At 45.8% G+C, this 22,021-nt stretch overlaps 1 protein-coding gene across 1 annotated transcript; it reads left to right on the top strand.

The window, feature by feature from the left end:
* The first annotated feature begins 821 nt into the window (after window positions 1–821).
* On the top strand, window positions 822–21,079 carry LOC139385196 (collagen and calcium-binding EGF domain-containing protein 1-like). Its single transcript, XM_071130308.1, has 11 exons — window positions 822–1,190; window positions 2,375–2,455; window positions 13,986–14,038; window positions 14,375–14,506; window positions 14,713–14,850; window positions 15,110–15,243; window positions 15,452–15,572; window positions 15,725–15,864; window positions 16,038–16,073; window positions 16,259–16,294; window positions 16,503–21,079. The coding sequence occupies exons 1-11, from the start codon at window positions 1,075–1,077 to the stop codon at window positions 16,689–16,691; spliced, it is 1,176 nt and encodes a 391-aa protein (XP_070986409.1). The 5' UTR covers window positions 822–1,074; the 3' UTR covers window positions 16,692–21,079.
* The last annotated feature ends 942 nt before the right edge of the window (window positions 21,080–22,021 follow it).

Raw genomic sequence — 22,021 nt, forward strand, 5'->3', positions numbered from 1 at the left:
TGTTGTGTAAACATATTAAAGATGTCCCCTGCAAAGTTCCTTCGGTGACAACAGCTTCTCTGTTTTAGGAAGATTGAATTTAAAGCAATACAATCTAATTAGGAATACCGTGGCAGCTTTAGGGACTGAGCAACTGAAGAGTTATCTTGTTATTTCAGCTTTGATTTAGAATTACAGAAATATTTTACAAATACAGGCTTGTATTTTTCTCGATTATGATTAAAAATATATGTTTTTAAGACTATATTGGACTTCATATTACTTCAGTATGCCAATAGTGTATATGACATGCAGATGAACATTAGTAGAAAGTCTAAACAATAATCTTCTGGACATTGATTAAAGAGTGTGCCTATATCAACAATTTATGGGGTGAATATAAACGGAAAAGTTAATTTCAGCAATCAGTAAATGTGTTATGCTACAGTTTATCCTTGATGAAAGAGAGAGTGAGAGGAGAATAGGAAACAATCAGTCAAACGATTTCCTCTAAATTGGTTCTGCTCTTTACATTGAAAATGGACCTCTTCCCCAACATATGTATTTCCTAAATCAAATTAAATCAATACACTAATGTGTAGGGAGGAGAGGATGAGAGAAAGGCTCATGTGGAATTAGAGAAATGATTCATTCTGGTCGAGAGTTCGCTCGTCAAGAGACAGAGGTATTTTCTGCTGTGTCTTAAATGTTTCCTTTTAGTCAAAGTCCGTTTTTTAGAAACATGAATACAGGAAGGTAATTCCACTGGGGATTAGTGAGAGGAATCGCGCTCATCGCGGCGCATGTCTATAAACTCGTCCAGAATCGCTCGAGGGGGTCTAATTCAGTGCGCAACAGTTGGGACAGGACTCTGACGCACTACAGTACCGCGAGGAAGTTTTGAGTGTAGTAATTAATGTACAGCGTCTCACGTGTTTGACCTCTGAGTATAATTATAATTTATGTTAGCTTTAAATCAGTACATGTGCTACATTGATAAATTAAAACATATAGCTGTTTTGCAGAAGTACAGCGTCTTCGTTCTCGAGGCATCAAGAAAATATAAACAAGGCTGTCACGGAGCTCGCCAGAGACATGGGCCAGCTTTGCGCTGCAACACTCTTACCATTTGGTGCCATCTGCGTTGTTTTTATTTGGGATTGTGGTGCCAGTTCTTTAATAAAATCAAGATTTGCAGTGCTCACTTCAGGGTAAGTTGGCAGTCCGCGCATTTGTGAGGGAACGTTGTAGATATCAGTCTGTTATTTCCTATCAGAAAAATAAATAAAATATACACTTGATCAAAGTTTAAGAAAAGTGCATGCACATTCAAATGAAGGATTGGTAGGGAATTAGTAAAACTGTCCGGTAACTTGCTATCCGGTTGGACATGGTGATAAATGTTCTATTTAGACCGAAAAGTAACTGAATGTAATATTTATGTGTGATGTGTGAGAGACAATAAAAACAATACTTTGCTTGTGAAAAACGTTGACAATCAGTCAAAGAAAGACCACCACGTTGCTCCAATCATCAAGCCTACCTACCCAATGATCCGTGCGTCCGCAAGTTAAAAGCGGTTGTGATGTGATTGGAATATTGAATGAGATCACGCAAATACAGAGGAGTAGTTATCGGAATCACTCAGTTGCATGCCAGCTGAAAATTCTGCCCATAACATGACATAGGTTATTAAGGTGCACATAGAGAGGTCTGGACCAGGGAGAGGGAGTTCATAGCCTACATACAATAGTTTGAATGAAGTGGGCAAAGTATAGACCAGAAGAACTTTGAAGCATCTCATTTTTCTCAGAAATTATAATTGAATTCCGTCCTATTACCTCTTAGTTCAGCATTCCAGTTGTAAACGATTTCATGATATTATTATTTCAGTTTATTTTCAGTTTAAGAAAATTATAGACATCTGTATTTTCAAACGAGTTATTGTGTTTCTTAGTCCTGGTCCTGGGGACCCTGAGGGGGTGCACATTTTAGTTTTTGTATTAGCACGACACACCTGCTTCAAATCATCCAAAGCCTGATGATAAATGCACCTCTTTGCAGGGTTATTTAACAAACGTTTCTCTTACAAATAATGCAATCATGTGCTGGCCACTTCATGGCACAATCAGTTTTCTTTATTACTTTCATTTTAAAATATTCTTACTGCTTCACATACAGTAGCTGCTGCCATAGAATTGTGATTATGTATTGTAGCATGATGTACTACAGTAGCCATAATGCTTGGGAACTGTTTTGAAAGGGAATTTCCACTACGAAATAACTGCCATTTAATTGAGTGACTTTCTCTTTAATACCACTCCTATTACTATAGTAACAACATTGTTACCAATACACTTATCTCTCTTGTCTCCTTTCTCGTGGCTTTGTAAAGGGAGGAGTGTCCAGAAAACAAGGTAGTGACAGTGGAGTACCCCTGTATTACAGCAAGGGGCACGGATGGCACCTGTCTCAGGTAAGAGTGTCCCATCCTTTAAAAATAAATTGAGAGCCGCACACTCCAGGACAGGCTTTCCCAAACTCAGTCCTCTGGACCCCGAGGGGTGCACATTTTGGTTTTAGCCTCAGCACTACACAGCTGATTCAAATAATCAACTAATCATCAAGCTTTGATAATTTGAATCAGCTGTGGAGTGTTATGGCAAAACCCAAAACGTGCACCCCTCGGGGTCCCCAGGACCACATCTGGGGAATGCTGCTCTAGGAGCTCAGATGCAATAATGTAATAGCAACGTTTCGACAGCCAATCTGTCTCCATCAGGGTTTAATGACAAACACTGCGGTTCACTAATTGATATAGTTTCAAAGGACACACACAGGTGTCTGTAATCATGGCCGGGTGTGGCATGATTTCATTGTTTGATTTTCAAATATCAATAGAACATATAAAAAAGCATGAATGGATAACATACGATCATAGATACAATTAGGCTACATCGTATAGGCCTACAAACACTTTTTTACAATGGATAACAAAAACACAATCACAGGAATGGCTTCAGATCAAACTCTATGTTGAGACTGAAGGGAGCGAGGGCCTTTAAATCAAAGATGCAGATGGCCCCTCGTTTTAACAATAAATTGTCAAGGTCACCCCCTCTCCTGTGTGTTCGATGCCGATATAGGGAAGGGACAAAATAGGGTGGTTTGTTCCGAAAAATGTCCCATCCATCATCTTCACAACCATCCACCATACCGAATGTCTTTAGAATCACACCACTCTACCAATATCCTCTGTGTCAATATCCTACACACACACACACACACACACACACACACACACACACACACACACACACACACACACACACACACACACACACACACACACACACACACACACACACACACACACACACACACACACACACACACACACACACGAGAAACCCCCAGTCTGCAGGTCTGGTTTAAGTCTGAAGCATATGATCTGTGTACTGTCAAGGTTATACCACAGCAATAGAAGTTGTCTCATTTGATTTTTGGCTCCAGACAAGATGTGTGTGATGGTGGTGGAGTTTTAGCTAGTTTTCTAGTTTTTCCTGCCATGTCTCCCAGGGAAGCATGGTAAGGACTGCCCCAGGCTGCAAAATATCCTTTAGATGATGGCCATTAATGAAAAGGATTCTGTCTGGTCTGCCTAACCGTGCAAGCAGAGTGAGTTAACCATATAGCTCAGTGTGTCCTGGCAGTCTGCAGGCTTTCCCATGTCTCCACCTCTGTGGTTGTGGTTAGCACAATTACACTGGGTTGTTATGGTGTCGGGCAGCAAACCCACACAGCCACTGAGATGCATTTTTCCTCCCCTCCACAGTGGTTCTCCCCCCCCAAACACACACACACACAGTTGACAGTGCATGTCAGAGCAAAAAAACAAGCCATGAGGTCGAAGGATTGTGTCGATGCACAGATCTGGGGCAGGGTACCAAAATATTTCTGCAGGTTTGGAGGTCCAAAAGAACACAGTGGCCTACATCATTCTTAAATGGAAGTTTGGAACCACCATGACTCCTTCCTAGAGCTGGCCGCCCGGCCAAACTGAGCAATTGGGGGAAAAGGGCCTTGGACAGGGAGGTTACCAAAAACCTGATGGTCACACTGACAGAGCTCCAGATTTCCTCTGTGGAGATGGGAGAACCTTCCAGAAGGACAACCATCTCTGCAGCACTCCACCAACCAGGCTTTTATGGTAGAGTGGCCAGATGAAATTGTTGTTGTTGTTGTCAAACAACAGTCAAGCATAGATCATCATGTCACCAGAATAAGACTCTCAATATTTATTGGAAAGGAGCATCAAGCTCATCACAGTGCACTTTCATCAACCTGTAAAGTTCATCATAACTTATTTGATCTGTAGCCTAATAAACTGCATGGTTTTCCAAGTCGTAGTGGGCGAACCACACACCATATCATCACGTGACTCCAAGTTTACTTTGACATGATGGTTATTATATTAGTATTTGCACAAGGCGTTTCCACCGCCATTTGTCGCATATTACATTTTACAGACACAAACAGATCCCAACATCTCGAACGAACAAATTATCTGTCTGCATTTATAAAATTGTACCGAAATTCCGGTTTCCACTTCCTGTGATTTATGTTCTATACGGTATGACTTTACTTGCATAACAACTGTGGATGATAACTTGGTTACTGTTAATGTTTGTCTAGTTTGCTTCCAGACATATCTACCGGCTTAGTCAAAACGGCTTTGGGCTGCATTGGCATAAGTGAAATGTTCTTGCTGGAGTCCATGATATGATCTTTTCTACCTTGACTCACTTATGAACATGACGTTTTTTTCTAAATGTTCCATCCATCTTGTCATGTCTGGGCCTGAGTGGGGATACTCTGAAGAAAACTGTTGTGAACTCAGTCACTCACTGGGCCTGCCTGCCACACACTCATCAAACCTCTCAAAGAAATCACAAGAATTGACATAATATTCAGTTCATTCCTGCCCCGACCACTAGATTTCCTCTGTAAACCCCAGTTAAACCCGGCTGCTTAACTCATTATATAGGGTTGACTCTGCACCCAATCATATGCCTCTGTGACCGGGATTCCATCAGAAATGCCAAGTCTGAGCATTCCCTTTCCCCTGTGTGTCAATCACTTGGCTTTCAAGTGGTCTGTGTTCATTAGTAAGACAGACTCCGCTCCATGCCTGGTCACAATCTGCCCATCCACACGACACAGTTTTTCTCTTTTAACTGTGATTCTGCCTTCGTTTGGAAGGCTGAAACCTTGACAGGCCTCAGGCCCCAGTGTAGCCCAGAGTTTCCCAACCTGATTTTGTACCGGGGGCTGTACCAAGGAGTAGTAGTACCTTGCATAACCCCTTAGAACTTGACTTTAACTCTGATGTCAGCCAACCATCTAAGGGACTGGTCACAAGCATCAAGCATCTCAGGGAACGAAGGTTGAGAAACCCAGGGCTAGTGTATGTGTTACGGGCTCAGGCCTCCTCACACAGGACTCCCTCCTCAGGGATGGGGGGCGATGGGGGCTGATAATGACGCCAGGGAGAGGGTCTCGGGTGTCATTGTCCCTCAGAGAGATGTGTAGAGTTTCAGCCATTAAACCCTGAGATAGCACTGAGCAGGGAGATGCAGAGTCTGGCTGGGACCTCCAGGCCAGGGTGAACAACACTCAGGCTACTCACACTGGCTGCATTCCCCTCGTCTCCTCTCCTTTCCTCTTTCTCTGAGTGCAATGTGTGTGTCCTCCCTGGTGTTAAAGAGCACATAGTGAGTGATAATGTGTGTGTCATTCGAGTGTGCCTGTATGCATGTGTCCTAGGCTCTGACAGCTGATAGTGCAAGCAATGCCTGGAGCGCATGCAGGCCCAGAGTGTATGTACTACGTACTGTAGCTACTACCTCCTGAGTGTTAAGCTCCATCTCATTTCTCACTCTTTATTTGTTTCCTTGTGGATTTACTGCATTAGACTTGGCTCTCACCTCTGTAGTGTTCTCTCTGTGGGCTCCGTACTCCCTCCGTCACCGCTCTGCTTCCCCTATGGTCCCTACATGTCGACAGGCCACGGTGGGGCCGGCTGTAAAAAAGTCTGTGACACGCATGGCAGGGGGAACAGGAGGACAGAAGGAAGAGAGTGAGTGAGGGAGGGGAGAAGGTGGGGAAAACGTTAAGATTTGTTTTTATCCAAATGAAATAAACCTGGATTCTGGCAATGCCGTGTGCTCACCTCGGCAGGGGGCTTGCCTGGAAAACCACGTCAAGGTCGATAAAAAGGACCAGGAAATCACAGGAGGGAGGGAAGCTCTATAGGACAGAGCTCTGGCTTTTATGAACCTCTGTATTCTGCTGCTATTGGTGCCCCGTAGTCCAGTTGATGTGGTGGAACACCGGTAGAGTCAAAGCCAGTAGTGTTGGAGCTAAAGCTGTTGAAGTGTAATGAGGGATTCAACACCAGAACAGTACCATCTCTCTCTCTCCCTCTCTCTCTCAACATCGTTGTAGTACACGTGGCTTCCTGCTGTAAGGTCTGGAAACCATCCTATCCCACGGCCCCTCACCGTGGAAGAATAAAGAGGGAGGCAGCCAGGAGCGAGAGAGGAAAAAGGAGAGGGGGGATCAAAACATACTGAACCAAGCTCTCACAGTCCCGTCTCTCTTTTGTGCTCTGGTTTTATCATTAAAGCAGGTGGGAGGAAGCAGGCCTGCAATGTCCTCAAAGTGTGTGTGTGTGTGTGTGTGTGTGTGTGTGTGTGTGTGTGTGTGTGTGTGTGTGTGTGTGTGTGTGTGTGTGTGTGTGTGTGTGTGTGGGGCTGTGGCTGTGGCTGGGGTGCAGAGCTGAACTCTACTAAGCCCCCCTGTGATTCGCTGTCCAGGACACTAAGAGGTCTCCCCCCTACAAGCCATAAAACAAGGGACTATATAACACATACATCATACCTACCCTGGTAAGCCCTGTCTGTCAGTCAATCACTGACACTAAATTGATCAACAATAAACAGAGAATAGGTGCTAAAACAAGTCATGTCAGGGTCAGGAAACACATAGTGAAGAATGGGCAGAGACGATGTGATTTAGGTCCGGAGCAACAGGCTCCGAAGCAGTAACGAGGACCAGATGTGTGTGTGTGTGTGTGTGTGTGTGTGTGTGTGTGTCCAGTCAGGTCTGAACCCCACACTGTGCTCCACTAAGGTTCTGACAGGGTTACTATCTTCAGCCAAGGCCTCATCAGACTCACTACACCACCAGCAACCAGCACGTTAGCCACAAAATGAGGAGTGAAATATCCCACCACTTCCACCCAATGGTACAAGCTTAGGTTATAAAAGGTTCACAGAGACATGTCTTCTCTTGCCAAGAGTACATCAGGACAGCTCATTCACCCTAAACACATAGTGAAACTGGGATCTATCACACATTGTTTACATTGCATCTAGGAATTCCATGGGGTGTCCTATTCTAACTGGTATACTTTTTTATATTTGGCATTTCTTCCTCAGTGTGTTTTGAATGGCAAAAATGAAACTGTTTAATTTGTCTCACACTTGTAGTTGACACTGTTCTGAGTACTGAGTACCTGTTTCATTACAGGGGAAATATTATCCATTTCTCTGTTTCTCACAAAACGCTTTTTTACAAGAGGTTCACTTCCTGTCTTTAATGGTAAAGTCTAATAAATTTGCGTAGATCGGTATTATTGTTGGACTCCAGTAAATATCAAGTAATCATTTTACATATTTTTCTAATTAACATTCACCTGAACAGCGCTCTGTACAAACACAATGCCTGTTATTCATTACCGTTCCACAGAGCAGCACATTTTTTTTAAAACATTTTTTTTCTTGAATTTGACCCCCTTTTTTCCCAATTTTGTGGTATCCAATTGTTTTTTAGTAGCTACTATCTTGTCTCCTCGCTACAACTCCCGTACGAGCTCGGGAGAGACGAAGGCTGAAAGTCATGCGTCCTCCAATACACGACCCAATCAAGCTGGTGCGCGATGAGACAAGGATATCCCTACCGGCCAAACCCTCCCTAACCCGGACAACGCTAGGCCAATTGTGCGTCACCCCACAGACCTCCCGGTCGCTGCAGTACAGCGCCCTTAACCACTGCGCCACCCGGGAGGCCCTCGGGTAAGCACATTTCTGTACGGCTATGATGTCAACACTAATATGTCAGCAATACAAATCTAGGTCAAATCTAATCACTAGGTGATTAAAGTCTGTAATGGCATCGTCAGCATGTTGTTTTAAGTACAGCACAGAGAAGCAGCTGTGTACTGTATAGACAGTACATGTTTTTATATCACATAATTGTAAAAGGGGGAGGGGTGAAGGAATGAAAAGGGAGAGATGAAATAAAGGAAGTTTGCAGTGGTAAAGATGAGGAGTCACAGTCGGACACAACAAACATAATCTCTCCGTGCAGTGGGGCCATTTTAACCCTCCCACCTCCAGGTCGTTTCCCTCTGAGTCCTGGAAGGTTCTGGAAGACTTTCATGTCTTATCAGTCCATTACCTTCAGCCCTGGTTAAGGACTTTGGTGTGATCTCAGCGTAGAATCCTTAAAAAAGACCAGTCTGTAGCCTGGTTTCCTTTCCTGGCAGTAGAGCACTCACAGACACGTCATTAAGACAGATCCATCATTAGTTTGGCTTTAGACTCCCTTCTCAGTTACTGGCTGCTCTCACTACATTACCTGTAATCTGGACTTCATCTCTCTCTTAGGCCCTTTGTTGTCCTCATAGGGTCCAATCTTCCTCTTGCTGTCACTCTCCCTTTACCCTTGTCTCTTCCTCCCCCCCCCCCCCCCTCTCTCTCTCTCCCCATACCTCCCCCTCCCCCCTCTTTCCTTCTAATCTCTCCCTCCCTCCCGTTCTCCCTCTCTCTCTGTCGTCAGGTAAGACTCCAGGCCAGTTCACATGTCTGTCGTTGAGAGGTTGTGAAGCTCAGAAGGGTCAGAGATGGCACATTCCTGGGGTGAAACACGGCCCTGTGTTGACCTTAGGTCACATAGGCCAGCGGCCCTTCATATTGCCTGGGGGGAACCGAGGGTAGGCACTGGCACTGGGAATAGACCTGGGAGCTTTAGGGCCTGTAATGAGAGGGGTCATAAAAGAGAGGGAGAGTGACAGAGAGGAATAGGGGGCGAGAGAGGGGACGATTTGTGTCATTCTCTGGCCCAACATTAACTGGCTATGGCTTTATGAGTAGTGTTATACCCTTTTCACACTACCGTGCAGACACGAACCATACTGTGCTGGGCTGGCTGTGATATATTATTTTCACATTGTCCTTCCTAGCACGTTTCCAGCCATTATGGTTGATGTTTCACCAGGTCAGCCGTGGGAATAGAGATAGGTTGTTGGAATTTTAGATCAGGCATTGGTGATGGAGTGAGGAACTATGAAGACAGAAGCGGTAGGAGGTGGGTTAGAGGTGACGGAGGAGTGTTGGTGCTGTTTGGGAACTGTAGCGTGGCTGTGCTTGTGGAAGTGGTGCAGACCTCCTGTGCTCTCAGTGAAAGAGTCCACTGTCTGACTAACAGCCTTCCCCACTCTGATGTGTCCCCAGAGAGACCGCAGGCTGAAAGTGTGCTGACAGGATAAATAAACAGAGAGAGGACGTGCTCACATCTCAGCACACTAACACCTTCACGTGTATACTCACACGGCACAAGAACAAGACGCTTATACACTAACACCCGTACATACCCACACACACCTTTACATAACAGCCTAACACCCTGCTATATGAGGAAACACAGAGAAAACAACAGACCCTCTTAAAACTAACACCCTAATCGATTATACACACAGGACTGACGCTTTTACTTAAACACAAAGACAGAGACAGATGAAGAGGGCACAACAAAACCTATTCCACCTCAGGAGACTGAAAAGATTTGGCATGAGTCCTCAGATCCTCAAAAGGTTCTACTGCTGCACTATCGAGAGCATCCTGACGGGTTGCATCACTGCCTGGTATGGCAACTGCTTGGCCTCCGACTGCAAGGCACTACAGAGGGTAGTGTGAACGGCACAGTACATCACTGGGGCCAAGCTTCCTGCCATCCAGGACGTCTATACCAGGCGGTGTCAGAGGAAGGCCCTAAAAATTGTCAAAGACCCCAGCCACCCCAGTCAGAGACTGTTCTCTCTACTACCGCACGGCAAGCGGTACCGGAGCGCCAAGTCTAGGACCAAGAGGCTTCTAAACAGCTTCTACCCCCAAGCCATAAGACTACTGAACATCTAGTCAAATGGCACCCAGACTATTTGCATTGCCCCCCCCCCCCCCCCCCTCCCTTTTACAACGCTGCTACTCTTTGTTGTTATCATCTATGCATAGTCACTTTAATAACTGTACCTACATGTACATATTACCTCAATTACCTCGACTAACCGGTGCTCCTGCACATTGACTCTGTAACGGTACCGGTCCCCCTGTACATAGTCTCGTTATTGTTACTTTACAGCTGCTCTTTAATTACTTGTTACTTTTGATTTCTTATTCGTATTTTTGTATTTATTTTTTAAAACTGCGTTGTTGGTTAGGGGCTCGTAAGTAAGCATTTCACTGTAAGGTCGACACCTGTTGTATTCGGCGCATGTGACTAATACAATTGAATTTGATTTGAGACAATCATCCATACATAGAAAGGCAGTCTTATAAACAGGATAACATACATTAATTTAAAAACTGCAAAGCACACTGCACACACACACCCACACAAAGACATCAACATGACAGATATGTAAGAGTAGAAACACACACAGACACGGTCTCTTCTGTCCTGAAGTGTCAAGGGGTCCGTGACCTCCACCGAGGTCCACATCCTGTGTTTCTGACTCACAGAGCACCACATGAAGGACCATCAAGCACAAATGACACAAAAGCTACATCTCTCTTTCTTTCTCTCCTTCTCACTCTCCGTCCATTCTCTTCCTCTCCTCGACGTGTCAACATCTCCCTGTCTCATTTCCTCCACGCTGCGTTTCCTCCTCCATCGCCATAACAACCCCCTTAAGTCATCTCCCCTCTCTCTCTGATGAGTCTGGGAGTTGACAGAGTAAATATGATACATAACGTTGCGTCACAAGACACCTAATGATACTGTTGTCCCTCTTCGCTATCTTCCCCATATCTAGAAACAGAAACACTATCTGAGGTCCAGGGAGCAATCCTGTACTGAGAGTGGAACTGATAATACATAGTGACTTCAGTCTGGTTTATGGAAAGCATCATTCCAGATTGGTCTCTGCTCTGCTGTCTCTGTGTAACCTCAGTGCTGTCTGTCCAGGCTGCAGACGATTGCGGGGGTCTATAATGAATATCCAGTCTTTGTAGTGCATTCCTGCCATGAACGCACAAATAAATCACGCCAGCCTGGATGTAAAACAATAACACTGAGCTCTCCTCCCTGGAGGGAGACCCTTGCTAAAGTACATAATCTGGAGTGTAAAGTGATCCTGCTCTGGCCTGTACTCTGGATCCTGTCTTGCTATTCCTCCAGCGTCTCTGTGTTGTTTTTGGCAGCAGCAGTGTAGTGTAGAGCCTGTGTAGGCCCTTGGTACGTCCCTCTCTCTGCAGGTAGTCACTGGGTCACCACCAGCACAAAGGAGGACCAGGGGGAACACAGGGACAGGGATGCCCAGGCATGGTTCTCCTAAGACGGACTCTGACTCTTGCATGGTGACTTGCATGGTCAGACAGACCTGAGGGGTCTGTCGGCACTATGTTAGAGTGTGGAGCATCAAGAGAAGCAGTGTCTAACAGCAGGAATACCCTCAGGGTGACACAGGGACTCCACTCATCTTCTGAAGAAACTTAAACAGACAATATGCTTGCAAAAGACATGTTGATGCAGAATGTAGAAACACAGAAGAATCGAATGGGCAAAAATACCATAGAAACCAACCATCAGTGTTGATAACCTGGGAGTAGAGAAAGACACACTCTTAGAAAAAAAAGGCTTCCAAACGGATTCTTCAGCAGTACCCATATGATAACCCTTTTTGGTTACAGGTAGAACCCTCTGTAGAAAGGGTTCAACATGGAACCTAAAAGAGTTCTACCTTACAGCTTAAAACTCTGTAAGGTTCTAGATAGCAACTGTTTTTAAGAGTGTACTCTCCTAACCTTGTTAGTCACTTGACCTTGATGTTTGTCTGTATTGTGAAGTGAGCAGAGAACTGAAGGAAGAGCCTGGTCTGGGAGCTCTCCTCCTCAAGGCTGTGTTTAACAGTCCTGTCAGTGTCACACATCACTCTCACTAATAACCCCTGCCCTTGTTTCCTGACATTAACAAGATGCACCCAATTACTGACTGCTCTGGGCCCCAGACACACGCACACACACACACACACACACACACACACACACACACACACACACACACACACACACACACACACACACACACACACAAACACACACGCACGCACGCGGGGGAGCATGAGAAGCAGTTATCTCACTGTGGAGGACAGTGATGTTGCTTTAATGGTTTGGTCTTTTCCCTTTTAGATCCGAGAACAGTGTTAATCAACAGAGACCCCTACATTCCAAAAGATCAACAGACAGGTCATCACACGGTGTAACTATTAACCTGAGCAGTTTATACAGACTACTGAAGAGCATGTATCATCAATCAGAGACACCTCTAGCATTTAATTTGACATTTGAGTCATTTAGCAGACGCTCTTATCCAAAGCCACTTACAGTTAGTGCATTCATCTTAAGATGGCTAGGTGGGACAACCACATATCTCAGTCATAGTAAATCCATTTTTCCTCAATAAAGTAGCTATCAGCAAAGAGAGCAAGAAAGGGGGGGGGAAGTAAAGTTAGCTCACAAAATGCTTTCTTTCTTTTTTTTGCAGGTCCCAGATCAGATCAGGGGCAGTGTGGGGTCAGGTCACAGTGTGACTGACAGGCTGTCTGTTGATGTTTTGAGTAGAGCAGTGGAGCAGTGGACTATGAGAGCATAGGTTGTGTGTTGATGTTATGAGTGGACACTCAGAGAGACCAGAGGCTGCCAGCCATAGCCTCCCCTTGCTGGCTGTACAACTTCAGCCCAGACAGACAGACAGACAGACAGACAGGGCCCACATCTGCTGTTCATTAGCCCAGCCTTGCCCTCTCCTCTCTGGGCACACTGACTGGAGGGACAGGAGGTGGCCTGGAGAGGGATGTCCTTTGGGCCCCTGGCCAGAGCCCCCTAGCAGCCCCCCAGTACTGTCCCATCCCATCCCCAGCTCAACACAGCACATCCCAGCTATGAGCCACAGATTAAAGCACGTGGCTTTAATCAGGCCCTGGCCAGGCCCATAGTTTTGTAAGTTATATATCATTCAGAAGAGGGAGTGGGGGAGGGTCTTATAGGAGTGATTTAGGGTTATGTTGCATGGAGGTTGGAGAAGAATAAAAGCAAGTTGTGGTCTTGAGGGACCTTCAGTGAGGTACCATGCTAAATTCCCTCCATCAAGAGCGTGCCGTTTTCGGGTCAGGAGTTGTGTTCCCCCCTCCTCGTCTAGGGTCTGTGTTATTTGGGTTCTGTGATTCTATGAGTGTTCCAATATCCCTTTCCATCGCTTCCTATTCCGCAGGTCCATCCCTAATGCCTGTAACATGTGATGTTTTGGCTTGCTGTGTGTGAGGATGATGCTCTTTGTTCAGCTGTCTCTTGACCATCTAGGCTGGTGCTGCTTGGAAGTGGGGATGGAGGTAAGGGATCTGGTGCTAATGAGGAGCTTTGGTCCTAAAGACAATTGACAGGCTGGGTGTTACCAGAGAGGAAGAGGCGAAGCGAGAGGGTTTACTCCTGTCAAAATATGTCCACGATTAGCAGACTGATAAGCAGACCGTCTGCCTTCCCGCCTTTGGGACAATGACTCCCATTCAGTGGCTGTGTAGAGCTGTTCATTATGTGAAGGGAAGGATACAGCAGCTGGGAAATGAGTTATTGGCTCATGCTACTGTCTGTCTGTGTGTTTATCCACAGGAGGAAATGCTGTGAGGGCTTCAGGTTCGTGATGGGCCAGTGCATACCTGAAAGTAGGTTAAAGAAATACAGCAGTTCTACTCACCCCAAGTCAGATGCTTTACTCAGTGCCTGTAATTACACATGGGCACCTGTACACAGACAGAATGCACATTACAGTGCCAAATTAACCCATTACTGAACTGCAAATTGTTTTAAAAGTAAAATAGCATCTCATTCCATAAATTGTCAGTATTGTACAATGACACACCATGACCAATAGAGGGCAACATTACACAGGAATATTATTGGACATCCAGGGTTATTATGGAGCTGTTAGCTTTGCATGTAAGATCCTATCTATGCATGTCCCTATTGATGAACCAATCCCTCCCCTCTCTCTGCTCCAGATGTGGATGTGTGTTCTGGCTCCCCCTGTGAACAGCAGTGCACCGACAACTTTGGACGGGTTGTCTGCACCTGTTACCCCGGATACCGCTTTGATCGAGAGAGGCATCGCAACCACCAGACCTACTGTTTAGGTAAGTCCACTACCTGTTTATCTGCCAATCAGCTTTTTATCAGCCTGTTTATCAGCCAATCAGCACTGTTTTCTTTTGTATGAATCTTAATTTAACATCCTGCATCAGAGCAACCGCTCTCTCTCCCTCTCTCTGATTAGAGCAGCCTAAATGCAGCCTTAATCAGGTGTAAAGTAACAGCTGGTGTTGTGTCTCCCGCACCACAGACATCGATGAGTGTGTGGAGTCTGACGGCAGTGTCTGTGATCACAACTGTGAGAACACCATGGGCAGCTTCCTGTGTCGCTGTCACAGGGGTTACATCCTGGCACCGGACAAGCACTCCTGTATACCCAGTCACAACCGTGGGTGTTGAGTAAACTACTATACTTTAGTTCTACTGTCTACATGAGGCTGGCTACCGCAGCTACACTACCTCTGGGCTTAGCTCACTAGTACCTTCCTGTGTGTCTTCAGCCTGAGGGTACAGTACTGTATATGTGTTTGAGAGGGTGAACATAGACTACTAGACTTTGTTTTAGTGTTACTTATTCTGTTGTGTTACTTACTCTGTGACAAGCCTGTCTCTCTGAGAGTCTCTTTGTCTCTGTGTCTTTCTGTCAGTGAGCTCGTCAGGGAAGTCTGACACCCTGATGAGTGCTGGCTCCTGCTCCCTCACCTGTCAGGACTTTGTCAACATGAGGAACAGCCTGCTGCAGCTCAAACTGAGGCTGGGCAGCACACAGTCACCTAACCAGGTACATCTACATCACAACACTAACTACTGCACATCCTACTTACACTGCTGTTCCATACAAACACAGAGATACACTAACCAGAGATACACTAACCGTAAACTAGCCTTGCCAGACTTGATGTCTCACAATGGAAGTCTGACCAAATTCAGACCACAGTGAGACAGGTTGTTGTACTATACTACCTGTGTATGTACCTGTGTGTGTGTAGGTGTTGTCTCCTGGCCTGGCTAACAGCAGTGATAAGCCGTCTGCTGGGAGGTTGGGGAAAGGTCCTGACACCCCCGCCCTCCCTGGTCCTCCTGGCTCTTCAGGATCCCGTGGGGTCCCAGGTAAGAGTTATCTGCTCTTTCTCTGAATCTTTCTAACTCAATCTTTCTCTCTCTCTGTATCTCTCTATTTACTGCCTATGTCAGCTGTTTGTTGGCTGACATTCAGGTTATCTCCTTGGTTCCTCTTACATCCCTTTATTCTTGGATCCCAGGCCAATCAGGAGTGCCGGGGGAGAAGGGAGAGCCTGGAGAGAGAGGCCTGACCGGCCCCCAGGGGCCACGGGGAGACATGGGCCCTATGGGCCCCGAGCCTGACCTGGAGCACATCAAGAGGGGTCGCAGAGGAGCTGTGGTAACCTTATTATTGCTTCCCCGATAACATGCTGTTGGGCCTGTTAGTCCAAGCAGACCTCAACACAACCATAGCTGCAGAGATACATCATTACAATAAATGTTGCATGGGAGGAGCTGTAGCTCCCGAATAAAAACATTTAAAACCATATTTCTGTCTCCTTTTTCCAACAGGGACCTCCTGGCGCACCAGGCAGAGATGGACTGAAGGTCAGTCTATCCATGTGTCTGTGGGTGTTTAGTACATGTTTGTGTGTGTCCTGTATGTGTTAAAACTATCCTGTAAACTTTTCAAAGCTGTTAACTGGAACACTAACACTTTTCTCCCCACTCTGAGAGCTCTGAGCTGCCGAAATATGTAACTGGACGTTTCTGGATGTTTTTCTTCTCTTTAGGGTGACAGGGGAACTCCTGGTCCCAGAGGTCTACCAGTGAGTCTGCTTTCTATATTTGCCAGCTAGGCTTTGTAGTATTTTTAAATGCATTATCATCATAGTCATCTTGTTGATCTATTCTATGTATTATCGGATTCCAAGCATACAATAAATCCACCCTAAAGCATGCAACATGCCTTACAGGTTGAAATCTAATTTACTGATGTGTGGACAGAGATATTAAAGCCTCCGTATCTTTCCCCAGGGACCTCCTGGCTCCTTTGACTTCCTCCTGGTCATGATGGCCGACATTCGCATTGACATCATCGAGCTGCAGGAGCAAGTGTTTGGGAAGAGGCGGGGCCTCTCCTTAGACAACCCGCCCCACTCCAGCGGAGAGACAGGGTTCGGAGAGTGGAGCTCCGGACAAGGAGAGCTCATGCTCAATACCTGAACTCCATAACCCTGACCACGGCAACTGTCACTCAAAACGATAAGCCAAAGGGAACTAATTAAGCAACTGGCTCTTGTAAAGCAGAGACATTGAACTGACTGAACTGACTCCTTTCCTCCAGTGAAACCTTGTCTCTAAAACCCAAATAGGACTGAATGAGGTGAGGAGACCTCTGATCAACTCTCTCCTGTCAGAGACATAGACTATAAACAAATGGAGAGAGAGAGAGGGAGAGAGAGAGAATGGCAAAGATGGAATCACTGACCGTCCAAACCAAACCACTGCAAGCTTTGCCTTGCCGCCTTGATGTTTCCTTCTTGCCTGGTCCAGTCTGACTGAGGAGAGGGTATGCCTTTGCGTGCAAGGCACAAGGGGGTGATGGTTGTAACCCTGTGTGACTGTGTCTTTGTGCGCTCTGAGCTGAACAGCTTCAAACACAGCAAGGGCTTTATCGTCTGCATCTCTTCCTGTTCCTGTCAAATCTGTACAGTCCGAGGAGAGGAGACTCCGGTCGGTCGCTGCCTGACACTGTTTACCTGCCCTGCAGGGCCTAGAACCAGACTCAGGCCCCAGACTGCACCTGTCCATGCAACCCAAATCAACAGCTTTTATACCGCTGCCACTACACTACAGACTCTCTGAAGCATCTTTAGAGATACAGTACATATACTATATTAGCAAAACTATGTGGATACCTGCTCATCCAACATTTTTATTTTTTTATTTCACCTTTATTTAACCAGGTAGGCTAGTTGAGAACAAGTTCTCATTTACAACTGTGACCTGGCCAAGATAAAGCATAGCAGTGTGAACAGACAACAACACAGAGTTACACATGGAGTAAACAATAAACAAGTCAATAACACAGTAGAAAAAAAGAGAAAAAAGAGTCTATATACATTGTGTGCAAAAGGTATGAGGAGGTAGGCAAATAATTACAATTTAGCAGATTAACACTGGAGTGATAAATGATCAGATGGTCATGTGCAGGTAGAGATACTGGTGTGCAAAAGAGCAGAAAAGTAAATCAATAAAAACAGTATGGGGATGAGGTAGGTAAATTGGGTGGGCTATTTACCGATGGACTATGTACAGCTGCAGCGATCAGTTAGCTGCTCAATTAGCAGATGTTTAAAGTTGGTGAGGGAGATAAAAGTCTCCAACTTCAGCGATTTTTGCAATTCGTTCCAGTCACAGGCAGCAGAGAATTGGAAGGAAAGGCGGCCAAATGAGGTGTTGGCTTTAGGGATGATCAGTGAGATACACCTGCTGGAGCGCGTGCTACGGGTGGGTGTTGCCATCGTGACCAGTGAACTGAGATAAGGCAGCGCTTTACCTAGCATGGACTTGTAGATGACCTGGAGCCAGTGGGAGCGAGGACCAGCCGACTAGAGCATACAGGTCGCAGTGGTGGGTGGTATAAGGTGCTTTAGTAACAAAACGGATGGCTCTGTGATAAACTGCATCCAGTTTGCTGAGTAGAGTATTGGAAGCTATTTTGTAGATGACATCGCCAAAGTCGAGGATCGGTAGGATAGTCAGTTTTACTAGGGTAAGTTTGGCGGCGTGAGTGAAAGAGGCTTTGTTGCGGAATAGAAAGCCAACTCTAGATTTGATTTTAGATTGGAGATGTTTGATATGAGTCTGGAAGGAGAGTTTACAGTCTAGCCAGACACCTAGGTACTTATAGATGTCCACATATTCTAGGTCGGAACCATCCAGGGTGGTGATGCTAGTCGGGCGTGCGGGTGCAGGCAGCGAACGGTTGAAAAGCATGCATTTGGTTTTACTAGCGTTTAAGAGCAGTTGGAGGCCACGGAAGGAGTGTTGTATGGCATTGAAGCTCGTTTGGAGGTTAGATAGCACAGTGTCCAAGGAAGGGCCAGAAGTATACAGAATGGTGTCGTCTGCGTAGAGGTGGATCAGAGAATCGCCCGCAGCAAGAGCAACATCATTGATACATGCAGTGAAAAGAGTCGACCCGAGAATTGAACCCTGTGGCACCCCCATAGAGACTGCCAGAGGACCAGACAACATGCCCTCCGATTTGACACACTGAATTCTGTCTGCAAAGTAGTTGGTGAACCAGGCAAGACAGTCATTAGAAAAACTGAGGCTACTGAGTCTGCCGATAAGAATATGGTGATTGACAGAGTCGAAAGCCTTGGCAAGGTCGATGAAGACGGCTGCACAGTACTGTCTTTTATCGATGGCGGTTATGATATCGTTTAGTACCTTGAGCGTGGCTGAGGTGCACCCGTGACCGGCTCAGAAACCAGATTGCACAGCGGAGAAGGTACGGTGGGATTCGAGATGGTCAGTGATCTGTTTGTTGACTAGGTTTTCGAAGACCTTAGATAGGCAGGGCAGGATGGATATAGGTCTGTAACAGTTTGGGTAGCCAGGAGGAAGGCATGGCCAGCCGTTGAGAAATGCTTGTTGAAGTTTTCGATTATCATGGATTTATCAGTGATGACCGTGTTACCTAGCCTTAGTGCAGTGGGCAGCTGGGAGGAGGTGCTCTTGTTCTCCATGGACTTTACAGTGTCCCAGAACTTTTTGGAGTTAGAGCTTTCCTGACTGACTGCGTGTATTGGTTCCTGACCTCCCTGAACAGTTGCATATCGCGGGGACTATTCGATGCTATTGCAGTCTGCCACAGGATAATTTTGTGCTGGTCGAGGGCAGTCAGGTCTGGAGTGAACCAAGGGCTATATCTGTTCTTAGTTCTGGATTTTTTGAACGGAGCATCTAAGATGGTGAGGAAGTTACTTTTAAAGAATGACCAGGCATCCTCAACTGACGGGATGAGGTCAATATCCTTCCAGGATACCCGAGCCAGGTCGATTAGAAAGGCCTGCTCGCAGAAGTGTTTTAGGGAGCGTGACAGTGATGAGGGGTGGTCGTTTGACTCCGGACAAGGACATCAGGGTTGGCAGAGTGTGCTAAAGCAGTGAGTAAAACAAACTTAGGGAGGAGGCTTCTGATGTTGACATGCATGAAACCAAGGCTTTTTCGATCACAGAAGTCAACAAATGAGGGTGCCTGGGGACATGCAGGGCCTGGGTTTACCCCCACATCACCCGCGGAACAAAGGAGGAGTAGTATGAGGGTGCGGCTAAAGGCTATCAAAACTGGTCGCCTAGAGCGTTGGGGACAAAGAATAAAAGGAGTAGACTTCTGGGCATGGAAGAATATATTTAGGGCATAATGCGCAGACAGGGGTATGGTGGGGTGCGGGTACAGCGAAGGTAAGCCCATGCACTGGGTGATGATAAGAGAGATTGTATCTCTGAACATGCTGGTTGTAATGGGTGAGGTCACCGCATGTGTGGGAGGTGGTACAAAGGAGGTATCAAAGGTATGAAGAGTGGAACTAGGGGCTCCATTGTAAACTGAAACAATGGACATTAATATGGGGTTAGTCCCCCCTTTGCTGCTATAACAGCCTCCATTCTTCTGGCAAGGCTTTCCACTACATGGTGGAACATTGCTGCGGGAACGCTTCCATTCAGCCACAAGAGCCTTAGTGATGTCGGGCGATTAGGCCAGGCTCGCAGTCGGCGTTCCAATTCATCCCAAAGATGTTCAATGGGGTTGAGGTCAGGGCTCTGTGCAGGCCAGTCAAGTTCTTCCACACCGATCTCGACAAACCATTTCTGTATGGACCTCACTTTGTGCACATGGGCATTGTCATGCTGAAACTGGAAAGGGAATTTCCTAAACTGTTGCCACAAAGTTGCAAGCACAGAATCATCTAGAATGTCATTGTATGCTCTAGAGATTTCCCTTCACTGGAACTAAGGGGCGCAGCCCAAACCATGAAAAACAGCCCCAGACCATTATTCCTCCTCCACCAAACTTTACAGTTGGCCCTATGCATTTGGGCAGGTGGCGTTCTCCTGGCATCCTCCAAACCCAGATTTGTGTGATTCATCACTCCAGAGCACGCGTTCCACTGGAAGTTTGGAACTTAGTAGTGAGTGTTCCAACCGAAGACAGATGATTTTTACAAGTTAGGCGCTTCAGCACTCTGCAGTCCCATTCTGTGAGCTTGTGTGGCCTACCACTTCACGGCTGAGCCATTGTTGCTCATAGATGTTTCCACTTCACAATAACAGCACTTACAGTTGACCGGGGCAGTTCTAGCAGGGCAGAAATTTGACAAACTGACTTGTTTGGAAAGGTGGCATCCTATGACTGTGCCACATTGTAAGTCACTGAGCTCTTCAGTAAGGCCATTTTACTGCCAATGTTTATCGATGGCGATTGCACCTGTCAGCAACGGGTGTGGCTGAAATAGCAGAATCCACTAATTTGAAGGGGTGTCCACATACTTTTGTATATTTAGTGTAAATAAAAAAGGAACCATTTGAAAGTTTCAGAAAGTTCTTTGGATATGAGTGTTGGTAAACTTACTCTTTTTTGTTGTCGTTAGTGTTGAACTTCCCTACTCAAGATAGGTCCATATATGGTGTGGAGTGGACTCTCTTACTTATTGGTCTACACCTTAGATCACCTTCGAAAGCATTATGAGTGTCTCTGCTTGTGTGTAAGTGTGTATATACAGTGCCTTGCGAAAGTATTCGGCCCCCTTGAACTTTGCGACCTTTTGCCACATTTCAGGCTTCAAACATAAAGATATAAAACTGTATTTTTTTGTGAAGAATCAACAACAAGTGGGACACAATCATGAAGTGGAACGACATTTATTGGATATTTCAAACTTTTTTAACAAATCAAAAACTGAAAAATTGGGCGTGCAAAATTATACAGCCCCCTTAAGTTAATACTTTGTAGCGCCACCTTTTGCTGCAATTACAGCTGTAAGTCGCTTGGGGTATGTCTCTATCAGTTTTGCACATCGAGAGACTGGCATTTTTTCCCATTCCTCCTTGCAAAACAGCTCGAGCTCAGTGAGGTTGCATTTGTGAACAGCAGTTTTCAGTTCTTTCCACAGATTCTCGATTGGATTCAGGTCTGGACTTTGACTTGGCCATTCTAACAACTGGATATGTTTATTTTTGAACCATTCCATTGTAGATTTTGCTTTATGTTTTGGATCATTGTCTTGTTGGAAGACAAATCTCCGTCCCAGTCTCAGGTCTTTTGCAGACTCCATCAGGTTTTCTTCCAGAATGGTCCTGTATTTGGCTCCATCCATCTTCCCATCAATTTTAACCATCTTCCCTGTCCCTGCTGAAGAAAAGCAGGCCCAAACCATGATGCTGCCACCACCATGTTTGACAGTGGGTATGGTGTGTTCAGGGTGATGAGCTGTGTTGCTTTTACGCCAAACATAACGTTTTGCATTGTTGCCAAAAAGTTCC

Source organism: Oncorhynchus clarkii, chromosome 26, assembly GCF_045791955.1.
Source record: "Oncorhynchus clarkii lewisi isolate Uvic-CL-2024 chromosome 26, UVic_Ocla_1.0, whole genome shotgun sequence".
In the NCBI taxonomy this organism is placed as follows: Eukaryota; Metazoa; Chordata; class Actinopteri; order Salmoniformes; family Salmonidae; genus Oncorhynchus; species Oncorhynchus clarkii.

What these genes read in the sequence shown, in the direction of transcription:
- LOC139385196 (XM_071130308.1), top strand. Translation starts at nt 1,075, where the DNA reads ATGGGCCAGCTTTGCGCTGCAACACTCTTACCATTTGGTGCCATCTGC. An exon ending in CTGTATACCCAGTCACAACC is followed by an intron (nt 14,851 to 15,109) that starts GTGGGTGTTGAG and finishes TCTTTCTGTCAG; the next exon opens with TGAGCTCGTCAGGGAAGTCT. An exon ending in AGGATCCCGTGGGGTCCCAG is followed by an intron (nt 15,573 to 15,724) that starts GTAAGAGTTATC and finishes CTTGGATCCCAG; the next exon opens with GCCAATCAGGAGTGCCGGGG.